This window comes from Phoenix dactylifera, unplaced genomic scaffold (assembly GCF_009389715.1).
Source record: "Phoenix dactylifera cultivar Barhee BC4 unplaced genomic scaffold, palm_55x_up_171113_PBpolish2nd_filt_p 000213F, whole genome shotgun sequence".
Classification (NCBI taxonomy): Eukaryota; Viridiplantae; Streptophyta; class Magnoliopsida; order Arecales; family Arecaceae; genus Phoenix; species Phoenix dactylifera.
This window is the reverse complement of record NW_024067724.1, coordinates 427,310-449,161: the sequence shown is the minus strand read 5'-3', so window position 1 is coordinate 449,161 and position 21,852 is coordinate 427,310. Positions and strand designations below refer to the sequence as shown.

Here is a 21,852-nt window from a genome sequence, read left to right as displayed (position 1 = left end):
CGTGATATTATTTTGTAACATTATAAAATATATTATATATAATGTTTTTTTTAATATTGCTATTATATTTAAAATATTAATAACATCATATAAAATACAATATAACAAGTTAAGGGTAATTTTTAACAAATTATTCTAATTTTCAGGTTATCCAAAGAATTCTTGCATAAACGCATTGTGCAGCTGCACCACTTGGCATACCTTTTGTTGTTCCTAACTTTCTTATACTCCAACTAAACACAAACATGAAGAAAAGCTAATGTTATTTGTGCTGAAAAAGCTGTCAGCAGGAATACCATATGTTTAATCTGCATCCTGAGACATTGATCAGAATTATAAAAAGCTTACAAGATTTCAACAACACAGATTGGCACATTACGATTTACAAAGCTGGCTCTATAGCTGAGACAAGACATCATGGTAAGTTTGTGGCTACGCCATGAATGAGAATGCCTGACATATAATGGCACAGAAGATCGAACATCTGCACGGAGCTCTGGTGAAACGCAAGCAAGTCAGGCACAAGGAGGGTAGTCATCTTTAGCCAGACCGACCGCATGATGGCAATTGATCTTTTATTTTCAGAAAAGATGACTTGAGTCATTCTGGAACAGCAATTATACCAAGTCCGATATGCTTATCTTGTGCCGTGGAACTAATCCACCCTAAGAAGTCAGCTACTCTGTTACCATGAGAGCATAACATAACCTACTTTCAAATGAAAGCTTTGAACCGTGCTGCTGGCTGCCAATTGATCTACCATACACATTATGAAGCATCCAAGTTTCTCTAATCCACCTGATGGTACTTGGAAAAACGGAAAGGCATAAACAAATTTCTGAAACAATTTACATATAATAACCAAGATAATACACGAGGAGACCTACTCTTATGAACTTGACCTGCTGCTGACATCCCTCCCATTTGATACCAAAGGTTTTTGAGACTCCGGCAGGTGATCCACGTACAAGGCATGTACCATTTCCACATAATCATTGACCTTTTCTGCTTCCCAATCATCAGTTTTTATGGGTGGGAGGTATTTCACTGTGAGAGGAGTTGGTCTGACTCGCAAACTGTTCTTCCTCCAAGCTAGATGAGTACTGGTCAGCACCATTGGAACTATCGGCAACCGGGTCTGAAGTGCTATGTGAACAAAACCCTGCACCAGAAAATGAAGAAATGAGAAGCACAAGCAGAAAAATAAAATGGAGAAACATATAAAGATACAAGCATGTTATAATCGTTGCCTTCTTAAATGCAAGAAGCCTTCCTGTTTTTGATCGAGTACCCTCTGGAAAAATGATCAGCGATAAGTTTTTCTTGACAATTTCACGAGCTACCTGAGCTCAAGAATGAAAATTCAGTTAGAATTTTATAAAAAGACATGGTCAAAAGATATGGCTGTCAGATGCAAAGAAAACCTCTTTAATTGACTCAATGGCGGTAGATTGGTTGGACCGGTCTATTCGCAGATGGTTTGCCAGTGCAAAAATCTGCCCTAAGAGTGGGTACCAAATGATCTGGACAATTAAAACACGCAGTTCACAATATTCAAATAGAAGCTCATGGTGCTTGGAGAAGTTCTTTTTTTTTCAAGTTTCCTTCAAAAATTACAAATAGATTTGAGGATAGCCTGATATATGAGAAAATATTTGCTTCCAAAGAAGATGGATTTAGGAAATTATAGCAGTTGAATGAGTGTATATCACTAACCTCTTTTTTAGCTATGGTAACGTGATAAGTGCTAAATAATGTATAAATTTATCTACTTTACATGGCACTTATTATTATTGTTATGCATATATTTTAAATTTAAACATAAGACAATGTGTTTCCCCTCTTCATTGCATTATTAGAGGTAATCTAAGTTGGTTTAATTTTCTATATTAGTTTAGTCTAATATGTGTGCAGGTCGAGTCAACCCATTTCACAAACTAGTCCCAATCTGTTCCATGTGTGGACTACTTTCTTCCACATGTGCATGAAGCTATCCATTTCTTTGTCCACGTCATATTTTCCCGTGTGCACCAAGCTTCCCAACCTAGCAAAACAGAGGCCTCTCCCATTTTCTCCATGTGTCCAAACTTCCTCTATTTTAGATTCCGGACCAAGCCCTTCCAACCTACCCGAGTGGACCCCAACCACTTTTCAAAACAAATAAAAATATATATATATATAAAAATAAAAAATAAAAATAATATAAATATATATAATAACTCTCACGCATTCATCTCCCACTCTCTTCCCCTCCCTGTTTTGGAAGATCCCGCGTGATCCCCTCCTCATTCCTTCCCCGCGCGATCAAAGGATCTCCTCCGCCCCAGCATCGTCGTCTTCTCCTAATTCTCCTAATCACTCCCTTCCGTTTACAGCCGCATCAACCGCATCCAGCTCCTCCGTCTTCATCCGGATCCACTCCCAGCAGCCATAGCCAGATCCTCCGCACGTTCCCACTTCTCCCGCGATGCATCCAGCTGGGCATTTTCCGCATCCAAGCATCTGTGGCAACGTCGTCATCCCCGGGTGTTCCGCCATCAGTCAATCCAGCCAGCGACCGAGTGGAAGACCAATCTCCTCCGCGATCATCGTCCGCCTCTTCCTCTTCCGGATTTCCATCGATCCTCCGATTGGCTCCTCCCAGCATATTCCCTGCATCCGTGAAGGAAATCCCAGCAGCCGGTGATTCAGCCCTCCCGCATCAAGCCAAGGATCACGCATCCAAATCGGGATATCCCCTTCTCCCGTCCGCATTCATCTTCCACGGACCACTCTTCCGCGACCAGCTCCCATGATCCAGCCGTTGATGTGCATTCCGCCCAAGGATCATGCATCCATTCCCCTTGGATTCATTGCTAGGGAGAGATCTATATAAAGAGGAGAGAGCTCGGTTTGAGGGGGGAGCTCGGTGGAGGAAAGAAACAGAGGATACTCTGTTTCGGTGAAGAAGAAGAAGAAAGCCGAGAGAAAGAAATAAAAAAAAAGAAGAGAGAGGGGGGGAAAGAGAATAGTTGTGATATTTTGGGAATAATGGGAGGTGATCAATTTCATTTGAAGATGGGAGGTCGTCCGGAAGCCATGCTTGGCTAAACGTCTAGTCTAGGGCTGGATGAAGCCCTAGCAATGTATCAGGGCAATTGTAGTTCTTACTTTTTTATTATTTTGGAGCTTGTTTAAATTCTTATTTTTAATGAAATATTTCTTTATGATATTTAAATTTCGAGCATGCTAGTTACTAATCATGTTTGCTAAAGTAGTCTAAGATGATCCATGCCTAGGAAGATGAAGTGTGCTGCATCCTAGATTAGCATACTTAGGTAGACACTTCATGCTACACCGAAGATGGATCTTCCTAACACTCTTTATGCTTTTATTTTAAAAGGCTTGTAGCCAAAATTGCATGCCTCTCCAAAAGACAAAAATTAAGAACACAATCCTTGATGCAATGCTATGTGGTGGATTCCAAACCCTAGATCTATTTACTCTGATAAATTCCAATCCGTACTCATAGTTTAATTTAGTTAAATCAAGTTAGCAAATCCTTCTTTTTGATTTATTTTTAAAAGAAAAATAACTTATTCTTCAATCCCTGTGGACCGACACCCGTAATCACTATCCTACAGGATACGTGCTATTGCGTGGTTTATTTTTTGAAATTGAAATAACCGATCATAACGGTACCCTTTGGAATCAACCACATGATGAGAACAATGTGTTGGACATACTCGGCCGCTGTGCGGGCCATACCCGCGGGGTCCCTGAGCAGCACAGGGAGGGTCACTGTCAGCATGTCCTGCCGCCTGCCAACGGCGATGGCCTGGTTAGTAGGTGGGTCATACCGAGGGTCCCTGAACCCATGGCGAGGCCAGGTCGGAGTCCGGGGTTGGGCGAGGCCTTGGTCGGAGTCGACTCGTGGCGCTGCCTTTGGTGGGGTTTAAGGAAATAGAGTTGCGCCTTCACTAACACCGGTCGGTTTTGGTGTAATGGTAGCGCTTGATCCTGACAATTGGTATCAGAGCCAGAGGTCTCGAGTTCGAAACCCAGGCATCGCGTTGGGGGGGGGAATGTTGGACATACTCGGCCGCTGTGCGGGCCATACCCGCGGGGTCCCTGAGCAGCACAGGGAGGGTCACTGTCAGCATGTCCTGCCGCCTGCCAACGGCGATGGCCTGGTTAGTAGGTGGGTCATACCGAGGGTCCCTGAACCCATGGCGAGGCCAGGTCGGAGTCCGGGGTTGGGCGAGGCCTTGGTCGGAGTCGACTCGTGGCGCTGCCTTTGGTGGGGTTTAAGGAAATAGAGTTGCGCCTTCACTAACACCGGTCGGTTTTGGTGTAATGGTAGCGCTTGATCCTGACAACTTGTTGCCCAGAGATGGTCACCCAAGAGGGGGGTGAATTGGGTGTTTTAAAACTCTTCGGCTAATTAAAATTAAAACACACAAATATATGAAATAAGGTAATGATAGTGGGATGAGAAGACACAATCACAAACACACGGTTTTATAGTGGTTCGGAGCTTCCACCGCTCCTACATCCACTCCCCAAAGCGCCTTTGGGTATTTCCACTATAATCCAAGATTACAGTACGGTAGTTTTGCGAGTTCACTACCCAACTCGTTGTTTTACACCGGGCTCACAACAAACCCTAAAACCCCAATTTCTCTTAGGCTTGGGACGCCTTTTCCTTGTTCCAAATCCCTTGACTTGAACAAGCACTACAATCAAAGAGTTTACAAAAGAGAATAAAAGCTCTAAAAAGCAAATATATCAATTATGAACAATTTAACCCGGAAGAATCTTTTTGCCGTTGGAAGCGTGGGAGATGTTGATTCTTCCGATGTGGAGCGCGTAGGATCGAGTGTGAGCTTTGAATCCCGAGCGCACGAGAGTGGTTGAGCTTGAAATCGCTTGGGAAACTTAAAAGCACTTGATTTTCTTTCTTGAATGCACTCACTCCCTTGAGCTTTCCTTTCTAACTTCTCTCTTGAATGATCTTGCTTTTTGGTTGGTGAAGAGTTGTTGAGAACCACTTGAGAGGTCCCTTTTATAGCCCAAAAAGCAAATATAGCCGTTAGAAACAAAAAGAGAAGGATTTGAAATTCAAAACCAAACCTGAAAAGCTGTCAGTCGCGTCCCAGGCGCTCCGGGGACGTCTCCGCTATAACGAGAGACGTCTCGCCTACAGGATTTTACTTTTTACTTTATCTGGGGTCGACTCGGCACTTTACGGGGACGTCTCGGCGTGTTAGCGCTTTTTGAGTGGGGACGACTCCGCTGCTTTGGGGACGACTCCGCTTCTTTATCTCCGAAAATCATGTCCTCTGGAATTCCCTGAGAGAGTCGACTCCGCTCTTTCAGGGGACGTCTCCGCTTGTCTGCACTTTATGCGTGGGGACGACTCCGCTTTCTCAGGGTCGACTCCGCTTCCTTATCACCGAAAAAACCATTCTCTGGAAAACCCTGAGAGAGCCGTCTCCGCCATCTTGGGGACGATTCGGGAAGTCACCTTTTTACTTGCGGGGACGACTCCGCGTACAGCGGGGACGTCTCGCGCATATCCCTTGAAAAACGCCTTTCTGCCGCCACTGAGAGAGTCGACTCCGCTACTGAGAGAGTCGACTCCGCTAACGCGGGGACGACTCGGCAGGTGCCGGGGACGCCTCGGCTTGTGCTAGTTCTTCCTGTTTGTGCCAGAGACGTCTCTGAAACTATCAGGAGACGTCTCGGCTATCCCTGAACTTTTTCTTTAGCTCAAAATAATCTTCAATAAATTCATAAAAATTATGGGAACTTGCCTAGACATTTCTTAGCAATATTCTTAATAAAACACATGAATTCCTCAATTAAATAGATGAGATATAATGGAATTTTACTCTAGTGTTTTGCATTCAACAAAATCCATTAGGGGGTCAACAATCTCCCCCTTTTTGATGATGACAAAACACTGAGTATATGCAAAATTTGAAAATTAACATACACACAGTATTTGCTCAGTTTTACAATGTGCATTAATTCAGAATATTCAATTTTCAGTTCTTTCCTTATGCATAAGATTGATCTTAATAGCTCTTAAGTAAATTTAGCATATCAACTTAAATTGAATCAAGTTAAAATGAAATATTGATGCTAAATATAATTGAGAGCAAAATTTAGCAATTATCTTAAAGCCAATAAGTATGAATATATTCAATAGTCATATTCAAAATTCTATTTCCCCTTTCAATATCCATATTCAAAATTCTACTCCCCCTTTCAATATCCATATTCAATATTCTACTCCCCCTTTTTGTCATCAACAATGAAGGGGACAAATTATCCTTAGGTGCTTAAAACTCAATTCATAGTAGAATTCATTCATTTTACTCCCCCTTTGATATTCAGGTTGTGCTCCCCCTGTTTCATATGCTTTGATAAGTTGTGCCAAATTTAAATACTTAATGTATGTTTTGAGATTCTTATGACATATCAAGAGGCACATTCATATTCACAGAAATACATCCACAAAATTGACAATGTACACATATTTTTCAAAAGAGATTGTATTCATGTATCATTGTGAACCTTTGAAGTCAGTACATAGTCAAAGAGAAGAAATCATTACAAGTATTGATTTCTAATACAAAAGTGTTTCAAAATAGCCTAGGATTTACAAAAAGAAGATCCTACAAGATATCCATCATCGGCGACGTTGCTCATGGGGCTTACTAGTTGTACTTTGTGCATAAGCCTTACAAGCTGCATCTATGAATGCATTGATGGAATCCATGAGGGTCTTGAAGTGATCTCCCTGTGACTTGTGGAATCCTGCCACAAGTGCCTCAAACTCTATAGTTGCCATTTCAATTCTTCCTCTGAGTTGGGCAACTAAGGTGCTCACATTGCCATCTGGCTTTGTTAGCTCTTGAAGACTTTTGGAAATGCTCTTCAAGCTGTCCTTGAGCTCTAATGATCTGATGGTTTGGGTGGCACCCACACCAATTATTTCTTGTGTTGTAGCTTCAATTTGACTTCTAATATCCTTCATCTCTTGTAGAAGCCCTTCATGTGAAGCTCTGATGGGGGCCAGCTCTGTGGAGATCATGGATCTCATCTCCTCCCTCATCTGCTGGCAAATGGCAGATGCTAAGGTGCGCATCTGATCCTCTGATAGGAAGGAGGGCCCACTGACTGGAGGAGGTGGTGGCATGGATGTGGAAGGTCCAGCTGAGCTGGATGGAATATCAGGGATGTCCATGTGGCTAGGTGGAGGAGAGTGATGGTCAGACTCATGATGTGGGATTTCAGGCTCTATGGTTTGTGCTTTTCTTTTTGGAACCTTGACCCACGACCCATCTACCTTTTGAAACTCCATTCTTCTCATTGTGCCCTCATTATAGTAGTCGGTGTTTCTCAAGGCCTTTGCAGGTTCATTTGATGGAATGGAAACTTTGAAGTGTTTAAACACTAAGGTAAAGATCATGCCATAGGGTATACTAAACCTAGAGTACCTATGACATAGGGCAATGTAGTTTAGCATGAGTCTAGGGAGGTTTAGGGGGATCCCTTGTAGGATATGGTGCATTATAACTAAATCTCGCTCCGAAACAAAATCGAAGCGACCGGTTTTAGGGAATAGGACCCGATTGACAATGCTTAAAAGAAGTCTCATTTCTGCATTTAGGTCCTGGGAGTAGACAACATCAAGAGGGCCGCAGTCCTCTCTTCCTAGAATCAAGTTTAGGGCTATTTCCCTTTGGGGATGTGAGGTTGGAGCCTCGCCGTCCCTAGGGATTTGCAAAACAGTGGATAAGATGTCCTCATTAATTTCTACTAATGTCCCTCGGACATGTGCGGTGAACCCTAAGTCCCCTAAAGCCATATCACTAAACATTTCTCTAACAAGGCCGGGGTAGGTCGAGGTATTGAGGGTGCAAAGATGCTCCCACCCTTGGGCTCGGAGTCTCTCTCCAATAGAGAACCCCTCATGATCTAAAAATGCAAAATCTATGTACCTACCGGTTGTGACTGTGCGATTTGCACAGGAAATCGTTGTGGTTGGCGGAGCAACCGGAGGAGAAGGCGCGGAGGGTTCTTCCCGCCGTTCCTCACCGTCGCCTGCTACTCTAGGTCGCCTCCCACGGGTCGTCCTAGCTTTCTTTGGTGCCATGGATGCTAGGGTTTGTGATTTAGGGAAAATCGAGGCTAGGATTTGAGGTGGAGAGCAAATGGAGGCTAGGGCTTTCCGTTTTGGTCGGGAATGAGGGAGAAAGCTCGAGTCGGCTCGAGCGATTTCGACCTATTTAAAAAGTCCTCATTCGGTCCCCGAGACGTCTCGGCGACTAAGGCGAGACGTCTCCCCCTGGGGGGACGTCTCGGCGACTTGCCAGAGACGTCTCCGGCACAAAAAAAATTTCAGACTGCATTTCCAAAATTTTTGTTTAATCACCCTGATCAATCATGATTTCTTTTGATAAACATAGAGTGAATTTGTTTGTGATCCTCCCCCTTAATATTACATCTTATAATGATTTGATAATGATTTTTAACTTATTAATGTTGAAATGAGGAATGTTTGACCAAATTTCGAATACCCATGATATAGGCTCTGAAAATATCTCTATGAAGAGTCCAAGGGAGGGTAACCATCCTCCGGAAAGTCAAGCAGTTCGTCATTTAGCTTAGATGAATTTATGTTTTCACTTATGTTTGCCTTGAGGTGGATTACTAGTTCGAGTAGCAAAGCAATGCAATACAAGTTCAATTCATTTGCTAGGATCATACAAGCTCAAAGCATTCCTTAAGAAATTGAATCTATCTTTACAAAGGGGCTTTGTAAAGATATCAGCTAATTGATTTTCAGTACATACATATTCAATCACCACATCATTTTTCAGCACATGATCCCTAATAAAATGATGCCTAATCTCTATATGCTTTGACTTAGAGTGTTGGACAGGATTTTTTGTTAAGTTGATTGCACTTGTATTATCACACTTAATTGGTATATTGTCCATTTTAATACCGAAGTCTTCAAGTTGTTGCTTAATCCAAAGAACTTGGGCACAACAGCTTCCGGCTGCAATGTACTCAGCTTCAGCTGTGGACAAGGCAACTGAATTTTGTTTCTTGCTAAACCAAGAAACCAAGTTGGCACCCAAGAATTGACATGTGCCACTTGTGCTTTTTCTGTCGAGTTTGCACCCGGCAAAATCAGCATCGGAATATGCAATTAAGTTTATATCAGATTGTTTAGAGTACCATAAGCCTACATTGGATGTCCCTACTAGATATCTAAAAATTCTTTTAACAGCTTGCAAGTGTGATTCTTTAGGACATGCTTGGTATCTAGCACACATACAAACACTGAATAATATATCTGGTCTACTAGCAGTAAGGTAAAGTAAAGAGCCTATCATACCTCTGTACAATTTGCAGTCTATACTTTTACCTTTTTCATCTTTGTCAAGCTTGCAACTTGAGCCCATGGGTGTGCTGATTTCCTTTGCATCCTTCATCTTGAATTTTTCCAGCATTTCCTTGATGTATTTGGACTGACTGATGAAGATGCCTTCCTCTGATTGTTTTATTTGTAGCCCAAGGAAGAAGTTGAGCTCACCCATCATGCTCATTTCAAATTCTCCCTGCATAAGCTTGGCAAACTCTTGACAGAGACTATCATTAGTAGCACCAAAAATTATATCATCCACATAAATTTGTACAAGCAATAAGTCATTTCCTTTTCTTTTAATAAAGAGGGTTTTGTCTACATTTCCTCTCTTAAATTTGTTCTCAATTAGGAAATTACTTAATCTTTCATACCATGCCCTAGGAGCTTGCTTAAGTCCATACAATGCTTTATGCAATTTATACACAGAATCTGGATGTAAGTGATTTTCGAAACCTGGAGGTTGTCCTACATAAACTTCCTCCATTATATAGCCATTTAAGAATGCACTTTTTACATCCATTTGATAGAGTTTAAAATCCATGAAGCATGCATATGCTAAAAGCAGTCTAATAGCCTCTAACCTAGCAACAGGAGCAAAAGTTTCATCAAAATCTATTCCTTCCTCCTGATTATATCCTTTGGCCACTAACCTAGCTTTGTTTCTTATTACTATTCCATCTTCATCTAGTTTATTTCTATACACCCACTTGGTGCCTATAATTGAAACATTAGGGGGTCTTTTCATTAGAGTCCAAACTTCATTTTTTTCAAATTGGTTTAATTCCTCTTGCATAGCATTCATCCAATTATCATCTTTTTCAGCTTCTTCTAGTGATTTAGGCTCTATTTGTGAAACGAAAGCAAGATAATTACTAGTGTTTCTTAAAGAGGATCTAGTTCTTATACCTTGTGAAGGATCACCGAGGATTAGATCCTTTGGATGACCATGTGCATACCTCCATTCTTTAGGAAGATCTTGATTTCTTGATGGAGGTTGATCTTCTTCATCTTGCTGATTTGTATCCTCTTTGATCTCATCCTCATATTGTTTGTCTTGTATGGAGAATTCCTTGATCCCGTCTTCAAGTATACCTGCATCATCATCTTCTTCTTTTCTAGAAGAATCTCCATTAGTTTCATCAAAAACAACATGAATGGATTCTTCAACAACGAGAGTTCTCTTGTTGAAGACCCTGTATGCTCTACTAGATGAGGAATAACCTAAGAAGATCCCCTCATCTGATTTAGCACTAAATTTACTGAGATTGTCCTTTCCATTGTTCAAAATAAAGCATCGACAACCGAAAACATGAAAATAACTTATATTTGGTTTCTTACCTTTCATCAATTCATACGGTGTTTTCTTTAAGATGGATCTAACTAAAGCACGATTTAAAATATAACATGAGGTATTTATTGCTTCAGCCCAAAAATACTTTGGTAGATCCGATTCGCACAACATGGTACGAGCCATATCTGCTAGTGTGCGATTCTTCCTTTCTACCACCCCGTTTTGTTGAGGTGTCCTAGGTGCCGAGAAGTTGTGATTGATACCATTTTCTTCACAGAATTTTTCAAAATACTGATTTTCAAACTCGGTACCATGATCACTCCTAATTGCTTTTAGTTTAAGATTGAGTTCATTCGAAACTCTATTATGAAACTTAATAAAAGCGGGAAAGGACTCATCTTTATGTGCAAGAAATGAAACCCATGTAAAACGTGAAAAATCATCAACAATTACAAGACCGAATTTCTTACCCCCTAGACTAGCAGTTCTAGTGGGTCCAAACAAATCCATGTGAATTAGTTCTAAGGGTTTTAATGTTGAAACTATGTTCTTAGACTTAAAGGAACTTCTTGTTTGTTTCCCTAATTGACATGCAACACAAATTTTATTCTTTTCAAAGTCTATTTTTGGTAGCCCTTTGACTAGATCCTTTGTAATTAATTTAGAGATTAAATCCATGCTAGCATGCCCTAACCTACGATGCCATAACCAACTAGTCTCATTGACTTTGGGATTCATGGCTACAAGACATTGGCCATCCTTCATGGTGAGATCATCAAGATCTACCATGTAAACATTTCCATGCCTATGTCCTGTGAGTATGATCTCATTATCAATTGGACTACTAATTATGCATAGTGACGATTCAAATGACACTTTAAAGCCCTTGTCACAAAATTGACTTATACTTAATAAATTATGTTTTAGTCCATTAACTAACAATACATTATCAATAAATGAGGAGGGTGATATGGAGATTTTACCAATACCAATAATTCGTCCTTTAGCATTGTCTCCAAATGTGACTAATCCTCCTTTTGATTCCAAGGTGACGAGGAGACTCTTGTCACCGGTCATATGCCTTGAGCAACCGCTATCAAGATACCACATTCTCTTTTTATTTTCGGCTGCAAGGCATACCTGCAAAATGATCATGTGAAGCTCTTAGGTACCCAAGTTTTCTTGGGTCCTTCGTGGTTAGTGTGGTTGGTTCCCTTAGGCACCCATACTTTAGTTATGTTTTTGGCTTTCACAAATGAACTCTTGTTGGTTTGGATTTTTCTTTCAATACAAGAGTAGGCTTTATGTCCATTCTTTCCACAATGAAAGCATGTAGGTTTTTCAGTTTTTACATCTTTTGCTTTTACAAAGAAATTCTTTAGATACTTTTGTTGTTTATTAGTTTTATATCCTAATCCGGCTTTATTGAAAACAGCTCTTTGATTTGAAAGAATGAGATTTAATTTTTCAGAGCTTTGTGTGAATTTTTCAACAATTGGTTTGTACTTATGTACCTCATTCTTAAGATTCAAATTTTCTTTAACTAGTTCTTCCTTATCTTTTCTAAGAGATTCAATGTTTTGTGCAAGTGAGGTATTATTATCGAGTAGGGATTTTACTTTTAGATTTAATTCCTTAATTAGTGTTTTTGCCTTTTCATTTTCAATGCTAAGTTTTGAATTTTTGATTTCTAGGTTAGTAGTGTTAATATTTTTAACGCTCTCCTTTTCAATTAATAGGTTTTCGATATTTTCCTTCAGTTTTTGATTGGAGGCTTTTAATTCTTTATTCTTTGCTCCTAACATACTACAATCACCCATAAGTTCTTGAAAAGCTTCATACAATTCTTCTAAAGTAAAATTTATGGTTGGGTTTTGACATACCTCGTCATCTTCGAACGCCATGAAGCATAGATTGGCGGTCTCTTCCTTCTCTTCCTCGGAGGATGATGTGTCACTATCATCCCATGTTGCCTTCAATGCCTTCTTCTTCTTCTTTCCAAAATACTTCTTTTGTTGAGGGCATTCGGAACGAATATGTCCCGGTCTCTTGCAATCATAGCATACAATTGGGTCTCTTTCTTTTTCTTTTTCTTTTTCCCAATCATTTCTCCCTCCAAATTTCTTTCTTGGGAAGGGTTTCTTTCTTCTCATGAACTTTTTAAACTTCCTTACTATCAAACCCAAGTCCTCATCTTGACTTTCTTCTTCACTCTCACAGCTCTCTTCTTCACATACACTTGAGGTAGCCTTGAGTGCGATTGTCCTTTTCTTTGGCAACTCTTCTTCATGCTGCTTCATCGTGAGCTCATGCGTCATCAATGAGCCCAAAAGGTGTTCTAGCCCCAAGGTGTTAAGATCTTTAGCTTCTATGATTGCCGTGACTTTTGCTTCCCAAGCTTTTGGCAAAGACCTGAGAATTTTACTCACAAGTTCCGGGTTAGTATAAGATTTACCCAAACTCTTTAGACCATTAATTATATCAGTAAAGCGTGTAAACATGCATGTGATGGTTTCATTGGGTTCCATCTTAAACAACTCATATTTGTGAACTAGAATGTTCACTTTGGACTCTTTAACTTGATTTGTACCCTCATGGGTAACTTCAAGTCTATCCCATATTTCCTTAGCGGAAGTACATGTGGAGACTCTATTGAACTCATTTGCATCTAAAGAACAAAATAATGAGTTCATGGCTCTAGAATTGAGTTGAGCCATCCTATCATCATTCTCATCCCAATCCTCTTCAGGTTTGGGAACTCGAATGCCATTGACCACGTGTGATGGTTCTTGTGGTCCCTTGACTATGACCCTCCACAAGGCATAGTCTTGTGCTTGAATGAAGATTTTCATTCTAGTCTTCCAATAGGTATAATTTGTCCCATTGAAGAGTGGAGGTCTATTGGTTGCTTGCCCCTCGGCAGGAACATTGTTAAAGGGTGTTCCCATCTAGATCTTTGGCTAAGACAGTTAGGTCTTTCAAGAAATACACAGAGCACCTGCTCTGATACCACTTGTTGCCCAGAGATGGTCACCCAAGAGGGGGGTGAATTGGGTGTTTTAAAACTCTTCGGCTAATTAAAATTAAAACACACAAATATATGAAATAAGGTAATGATAGTGGGATGAGAAGACACAATCACAAACACACGGTTTTATAGTGGTTCGGAGCTTCCACCGCTCCTACATCCACTCCCCAAAGCGCCTTTGGGTATTTCCACTATAATCCAAGATTACAGTACGGTAGTTTTGCGAGTTCACTACCCAACTCGTTGTTTTACACCGGGCTCACAACAAACCCTAAAACCCCAATTTCTCTTAGGCTTGGGACGCCTTTCCCTTGTTCCAAATCCCTTGACTTGAACAAGCACTACAATCAAAGAGTTTACAAAAGAGAATAAAAGCTCTAAAAAGCAAATATATCAATTATGAACAATTTAACCCGGAAGAATCTTTTTGCCGTTGGAAGCGTGGGAGATGTTGATTCTTCCGATGTGGAGCGCGTAGGATCGAGTGTGAGCTTTGAATCCCGAGCGCACGAGAGTGGTTGAGCTTGAAATCGCTTGGGAAACTTAAAAGCACTTGATTTCCTTTCTTGAATGCACTCACTCCCTTGAGCTTTCCTTTCTAACTTCTCTCTTGAATGATCTTGCTTTTTGGTTGGTGAAGAGTTGTTGAGAACCACTTGAGAGGTCCCTTTTATAGCCCAAAAAGCAAATATAGCCGTTAGAAACAAAAAGAGAAGGATTTGAAATTCAAAACCAAACCTGAAAAGCTGTCAGTCGCGTCCCAGGCGCTCCGGGGACGTCTCCGCTATAACGAGAGACGTCTCGCCTACAGGATTTTACTTTTTACTTTATCTGGGGTCGACTCGGCACTTTACGGGGACGTCTCGGCGTGTTAGCGCTTTTTGAGTGGGGACGACTCCGCTGCTTTGGGGACGACTCCGCTTCTTTATCTCCGAAAATCATGTCCTCTGGAATTCCCTGAGAGAGTCGACTCCGCTCTTTCAGGGGACGTCTCCGCTTGTCTGCACTTTATGCGTGGGGACGACTCCGCTTTCTCAGGGTCGACTCCGCTTCCTTATCACCGAAAAAACCATTCTCTGAAAAACCCTGAGAGAGCCGTCTCCGCCATCTTGGGGACGACTCGGAAAGTCACCTTTTTACTTGCGGGGACGACTCCGCGTACAGCGGGGACGTCTCGCGCATATCCCTTGAAAAACGCCTTTCTGCCGCCACTGAGAGAGTCGACTCCGCTACTGAGAGAGTCGACTCCGCTAACGCGGGGACGACTCGGCAGGTGCCGGGGACGCCTCGGCTTGTGCTAGTTCTTCCTGTTTGTGCCAGAGACGTCTCTGAAACTATCAGGAGACGTCTCGGCTATCCCTGAACTTTTTCTTTAGCTCAAAATAATCTTCAATAAATTCATAAAAATTATGGGAACTTGCCTAGACATTTCTTAGCAATATTCTTAATAAAACACATGAATTCCTCAATTAAATAGATGAGATATAATGGAATTTTACTCTAGTGTTTTGCATTCAACAAAATCCATTAGGGGGTCAACACAATGTCTATAAGTGATGCATGATTACAGATGTAGATGGCCCTTGTGTTAGAGAATTCAGAACCTTCTATTGTTATCGGGTTCCCTAAGATCAACATCTGTAGACATAAGATGGATCAAAATCATAAGAGATGATGCACAATAATTATCAGCAAATTAAACAAGCAGCAAAACCATAACCATTAACATAAACATCCAGCCTTTCCCTAATAATGAAAATAGATGCAGCAGCTGGACACAGTCATATTCTCATACAGTGAAAAGACACTAAGGACTCTATACCTCCGTAATGTGGAAATCTGACTTATAACAAGGTTTGTAATCATAAGAGATGATGCACGATAACCTTAATTGTAAATCAAGGTTTGTGAACTGGTGGCATGTCTAAACGCATGCATGCTAGCATCTATATATACATGCATGAAGGTATGCATGTAAAGTGCCTCTGTATATACTTACATATTGTGGTAACCTTTTAACTATGCTTTCCTTTACAGTGCCTCTCTATATACTTACATGTTTGCTGTAACCATTTCATTATGCTTTTGCTCAAAAATCAGTTCATTATGCTGACAATCCTACTCCAGCAAATTTAACCACTAAATAGCTTGAGTTGACTCACAAACCTGGCTTTCAGCAGCAGTCTTAGAAGCATCGAGACTTTCCTGAGGCCTCTAGCACCTCTTATCTCAAATAGCATTAGATGGTCAATGGTTGATGAAACTGAACCAAAATGACTTCAGATGGTTAATGGAATTGAGTTACAACAGGACGTCTATTTAAGGAGACTGAAGCTATAAGGAGAGCCCCCTCCTACTTCACAAACATTTCATTATCTCCTGCTTCACAAGCATAACATCATCATTCTATTGGGCTAGATATCAGTCCTTTTTGTTCTTTAGACTTCACAAACAGATGGAGCATCCGTTCCAGACTTTTCTCTCAAGTGGTCGGGGGGTATCAATTAATTTTGGATAACTTTATTTGAAACTGTAACGATCACAGTCAATGTTTATTGGACTTTTTGCCTTTGTCTAGTCTGCAATTCCTCAACATCACCTTCTTGGACAGCATTTTAAAAACATAATTTTTGGTAACTTGTTTCCAAGAATTGTTTGATCTTGCCTACCAAGTTCCGGTTCAGATATTGGATACCAAAGCTATTTCCTCAATTGATTGCAAGACTCACTCATAATGATTACATTTGCTATAACAATTGTTATCCTAACTTGTCCAGAGCTCCTGACAAGTTTCCATTATTGTTGGCATTTAGGTACTCGATTGCACTCATTTTTTTTTTTTGAAAGTGATCGAAGTTGATCTTCTGGCAGGCAACTAAATTATTCAGAGCTTTTTCATATTTAAACGTCCTCTGGTATCAAATAGAACATTACTTACTTAACCTTGTGGTGTGACAGATTATATTGAACTTTCCAATAGAAATACTTTCATGACTCTCTATCTTCCAAATATCCATGAATTCCTGAAAAATTTTCCTGCCACTTTCAATTGTGATCATTCTCAAAACATCCTGATTCACATCATTGGGAATGTCTTGTTACAGTTCCCACACATTCCTAAATGAATAATGGCAAATATCTTTGCACAGCCCATTCATCTCTAATTGGTTAATGGCAATTATGACATTGTACTTCCCATTCATTTCCGCAGGAACGACGGGAACGATCTTGCTGCACTTCTAAGGTCCTGTTTGGGGGAGCTTTTGGAGGGCCAAAAAGCACTTTCTGACCCTCCAAAAGTACTTTTAGCGAAAAAAGAGTGTTTGGTAAATTTTCCGAAAAGCTGTTTCAGCTTTTGCGGGAAGCTGAAAACAGCTTTTGGGGGGAAGCTCCAATTTGGAGCTTTCCAAAAATGCTGTTTTCAGCGTTTTCGGAAAGCTGTATTTTTGACCAAAATACCCCCATTTAAAAAAAAATCCTCCCAAAAACCTCTCTCTCACCGTCTCTTCCTCTCCCACCCAACCCCACTCCCTCTCCCCCGCCGCTGCACCCCCTCCCTCTGCCCCGCCGTCGCACCCCCTCCCTCTCCCCCGCCCCCATGGTGGGGAGGTGCCGAAGAAGAGGAAGACAGGTTGTCTTCCCCTTCCTGCGGCCGCCGCCGGCGACGACCCGTCACGGAAAGGGGCGGTGCCGAAGAACAGGAAGAAGAAGGGGCCGAAGAAGAAGGAGGTCCCACAGTGGGGAGGGGCTGAAGAACAGGAAGAAGAAGGGGGTTCCTGCGGCCGCCGGCGGTCACGACCCGCCCCCCTCCCGCATCCGCCACGGCCCGACCCGGCGCTGACGGCCTCGCGGGAGGAGGGCACTTCCCACAGGGCCAGCTGCGGCCGCCGAGACTGCCGCGGCCGCCGCCGGCCCCGACCCGGCCCCCTCCCGCGGCCGCGGCGGCCTGGCCCCCTTCCGGCGCCGCCGGCCGCGCGGGAGGAGAAGAAAGAAGAACGGGGGAGAGGAAGGAAGGAGAAGAAGAGAAGAAAAAAAGAAAAGAAAAAGAAAAGGAAAGAAAAGGAGAAAAAGAAAGAAAAAAAAGAGAAGAAAAGAAAATTTAAATAATAATAATAAAATAAATAAATAAATAAATATTTATATAAATGAATGAATAAATTAGATAATAAATAAATATATTTCAACATTATTAATTATTTACACTAATAATTATAATATTTTATACCTTTATTATTGTATTATACTATAAATATTATATTATATTACATTACATTATAATACATTAATATGTTATTTTAAATAATTTAATATTATGTTAGATTATGAAAAATTAATTTATATTAATAATTATAATATTTTATACCTTTATTATTGTATTATACTATAAATATAATATATATTACATTATATCATAATACATTAATATGTTATGTTAAATAATTTAATATTATGTTATATTACCAAATATTAATTTACTCCAATAATTATATTACTATTATGCTATATTATAATAATATTATTTTATATTACAATAACATTATACTATATCGTATATTTATGTACTAATATATGTTATATTTTATTAAGTTCTGTTGTATAATACTATGCAATGTCCTTTATGGTAATTTTGTCATACAAAAGTACTTTTTCAGTTTGTTTACCAAACACAAAACAAAGTACCACAGCACTTTACGAATGTAGTTATCAAACAGCAAACAGCTTTTTATAACAGCTCTACTTCAGACAGCTCTACTTCCAACAGCTCTACTTCCAACAGCTCTACTGCCAACAGTACTTTCTGGCCCTCCAAAAGTACTTTTAGCGAAAAAAGAGTGTTTGGTAAATTTTCCGAAAAGCTGTTTCAGCTTTTGCGGGAAGCTGAAAACAACTTTTGGGGGGAAGCTCCAATTTGGAGCTTTCCAAAAATGCTGTTTTCAGCTTTTTTGGAAACCTGTATTTTTGACCAAAATACCCCCATTTAAAAAAAATTCCTCCCAAAAACCTCTCTCTCACCGTCTCTTCCTCTCCCACCCAACCCCACTCCCTCTCCCCCGCCGCCGCACCCTCTCCCTCTGCCCCGCCGTCGCACCCCCTCCCTCTCCCCCGCCCCCATGGTGGGGAGGTGCCGAAGAAGAGGAAGACAGGTTGTCTTCCCCTTCCCGCGGCCGCCGCCGGCGACGACCCGTCACGGAAAGGGGCGGTGCCGAAGAACAGGAAGAAGAAGGGGCCGAAGAAGAAGGAGGTCCCACAGTGGGGAGGGGCCGAAGAACAGGAAGAAGAAGGGGGTTCCTGCGGCCGCCGGCGGTCACGACCCGCCCCCCTCCCGCATCCGCCACGGCCCGACCCGGCGCTGACGGCCTCGCGGGAGGAGGGCACTTCCCACAGGGCCAGTTGCGGCCGCCGAGACTGCCGCGGCCGCGGCCGGCCACGGCCCGGCCCCCTCCCGCGGCCGCCGCCGGCCCCGACCCGGCCCCCTCCCGCGGCCGCGGCGGCCTGGCCCCCTTCCGGCGCCGCCGGCCGCGCGGGAGGAGAAGAAAGAAGAACGGGGGAGAGGAAGGAAGGAGAAGAAGAGAAGAAAAAAAGAAAAGAAAAAGAAAAGGAAAGAAAAGGAGAAAAAGAAAGAAAAAAAGAGAAGAAAAGAAAATTTAAATAATAATAATAAAATAAATAAATAAATAAATATTTATATAAATGAATGAATAAATTAGATAATAAATAAATATATTTCAACATTATTAATTATTTACACTAATAATTATAATATTTTATACCTTTATTATTGTATTATACTATAAATATTATATTATATTACATTACATTATAATACATTAATATGTTATTTTAAATAATTTAATATTATGTTAGATTATGAAAAATTAATTTATATTAATAATTATAATATTTTATACCTTTATTATTGTATTATACTATAAATATAATATATATTACATTATATCATAATACATTAATATGTTATGTTAAATAATTTAATATTATGTTATATTACCAAATATTAATTTACTCCAATAATTATTTTACTATTATGCTATATTATAATAATATTATTTTATATTACAATAACATTATACTATATCGTATATTTATGTACTAATATATGTTATATTTTATTAAGTTCTGTTGTATAATACTATGCAATGTCCTTTATGGTAATTTTGTCATACAAAAGTACTTTTTCAGTTTGTTTACCAAACACAAAACAAAGTACCACAGCACTTTACGAATGTAGTTATCAAACAGCAAACAGCTTTTTATAACAGCTCTACTTCAGACAGCTCTACTTCCAACAGCTCTACTTCCAACAGCTCTACTGCCAACAGTACTTTCTGGCCCTCCAAAAGTACTTTTAGCGAAAAAAGAGTGTTTGGTAAATTTTCCGAAAAGCTGTTTCAGCTTTTGCGGGAAGCTGAAAACAACTTTTGGGGGGAAGCTCCAATTTGGAGCTTTCCAAAAATGCTATTTTCAGCTTTTTTGGAAACCTGTATTTTTGACCAAAATACCCCCATTTAAAAAAAATTCCTCCCAAAAACCTCTCTCTCACCGTCTCTTCCTCTCCCACCCAACCCCACTCCCTCTCCCCCGCCGCACCCTCTCCCTCTGCCCCGCCGTCGCACCCCCTCCCTCTCCCCCGCCCCCATGGTGGGGAGGTGCCGAAGAAGAGGAAGACAGGTTGTCTTCCCCTTCCCGCGGCCGCCGCCGGCGACGACCCGTCACGGAAAGGGGCGGTGCCGAAGAACAGGAAGAAGAAGGGGCTGAAGAAGAAGGAGGTCCCACAGTGGGGAGGGGCCGAAGAACAGGAAGAAGAAGGGGGTTCCTGCGGCCGCCGACGGTCACGACCCGCCCCCCTCCCGCATCCGCCACGGCCCGACCCGGCGCTGACGGCCTCGCGGGAGGAGGGCACTTCCCACAGGGCCAGCTGCGGCCGCCGAGACTGCCGCGGCCGCGGCCGGCCACGGCCCGGCCCCCTCCCGCGGCCGCCGCCGGCCCCGACCCGGCCCCCTCCCGCGGCCGCGGCGGCCTGGCCCCCTTCCGGCGCCGCCGGCCGCGCGGGAGGAGAAGAAAAAAGAACGGGGGAGAGGAAGGAAGGAGAAGAAGAGAAGAGAAAAAGAAAAGAAAAAGAAAAGGAAAGAAAAGGAGAAAAAGAAAGAAAAAAAGAGAAGAAAAGAAAATTTAAATAATAATAATAAAATAAATAAATAAATTAATATTTATATAAATGAATGAATGAATGAATGAATAAATAAGATAATAAATAAATATATTTCAACATTATTAATTATTTACACTAATAATTATAATATTTTATACCTTTATTATTGTATTATACTATAAATATTATATTATATTACATTACATTATAATACATTAATATGTTATTTTAAATAATTTAATATTATGTTAGATTATGAAAAATTAATTTATATTAATAATTATAATATTTTATACCTTTATTATTGTATTATACTATAAATATAATATATATTACATTATATCATAATACATTAATATGTTATGTTAAATAATTTAATATTATGTTATATTACCAAATATTAATTTACTCCAATAATTATATTACTATTATGCTATATTATAATAATATTATTTTATATTACAATAACATTATACTATATCGTATATTTATGTACTAATATATGTTATATTTATTATGTTCTGTTGTATAATACTATGCAATGTCCTTTATGGTAATTTTGTCATACAAAAGTACTTTCTCAGTTTGTTTACCAAACACAAAACAAAGTACCACAGCACTTTACGAATGTAGTTACCAAACAGCAAACAGCTTTTTGTAACCGCTCTACTTCAGACAGCTCTACTTCCAACAGCTCTACTTCCAACAGCTCTACTGCCAACAGCTCCCCCAAACAGGGCCTTAGTCAAAAATGAGACAATCGAAAATGCCCTAATTATGTCACGGACTGGTGATTAATTGTCTAGCATCTACAGTGTGACTTTATTGATTGTCTCGGTGAAGAAGACTTCTCGAAGTGATCGAAGATATAGAGTTCTCAAGATATTGTAATCATGAAAACAATAAGGACGGATTATAGAACATAAATAATAAATCTT

The 21,852-nt window shown here is 40.7% G+C and overlaps 1 protein-coding gene across 4 annotated transcripts in view; it reads right to left on the bottom strand.

Annotated features, from left to right (window-relative positions):
• Positions 1-246: 246 nt before the first annotated feature.
• LOC103720980 (1-acyl-sn-glycerol-3-phosphate acyltransferase-like) overlaps positions 247-21,852 on the bottom strand; it is a 28,728-nt gene continuing 7,122 nt past the window's right edge. For 2 of the 4 annotated variants that reach the window (XM_039117387.1, XM_039117389.1), the window contains 3 exons: positions 1,425-1,523; positions 1,251-1,343; positions 247-1,162 (listed from right to left, as the gene is read on the bottom strand). In XM_039117387.1, the coding sequence (XP_038973315.1) occupies positions 890-1,162; positions 1,251-1,343; positions 1,425-1,523 (465 nt within the window). In that variant the 3' untranslated portion in view covers positions 247-889. Of the gene's footprint in view, positions 1,163-1,250; positions 1,344-1,424; positions 1,524-1,716; positions 1,728-3,666; positions 3,713-15,291; positions 15,385-21,852 lie in introns of all 4 variants that reach the window. The other 2 variants (XM_039117390.1, XM_039117388.1) reach the window with 2 other exon arrangements.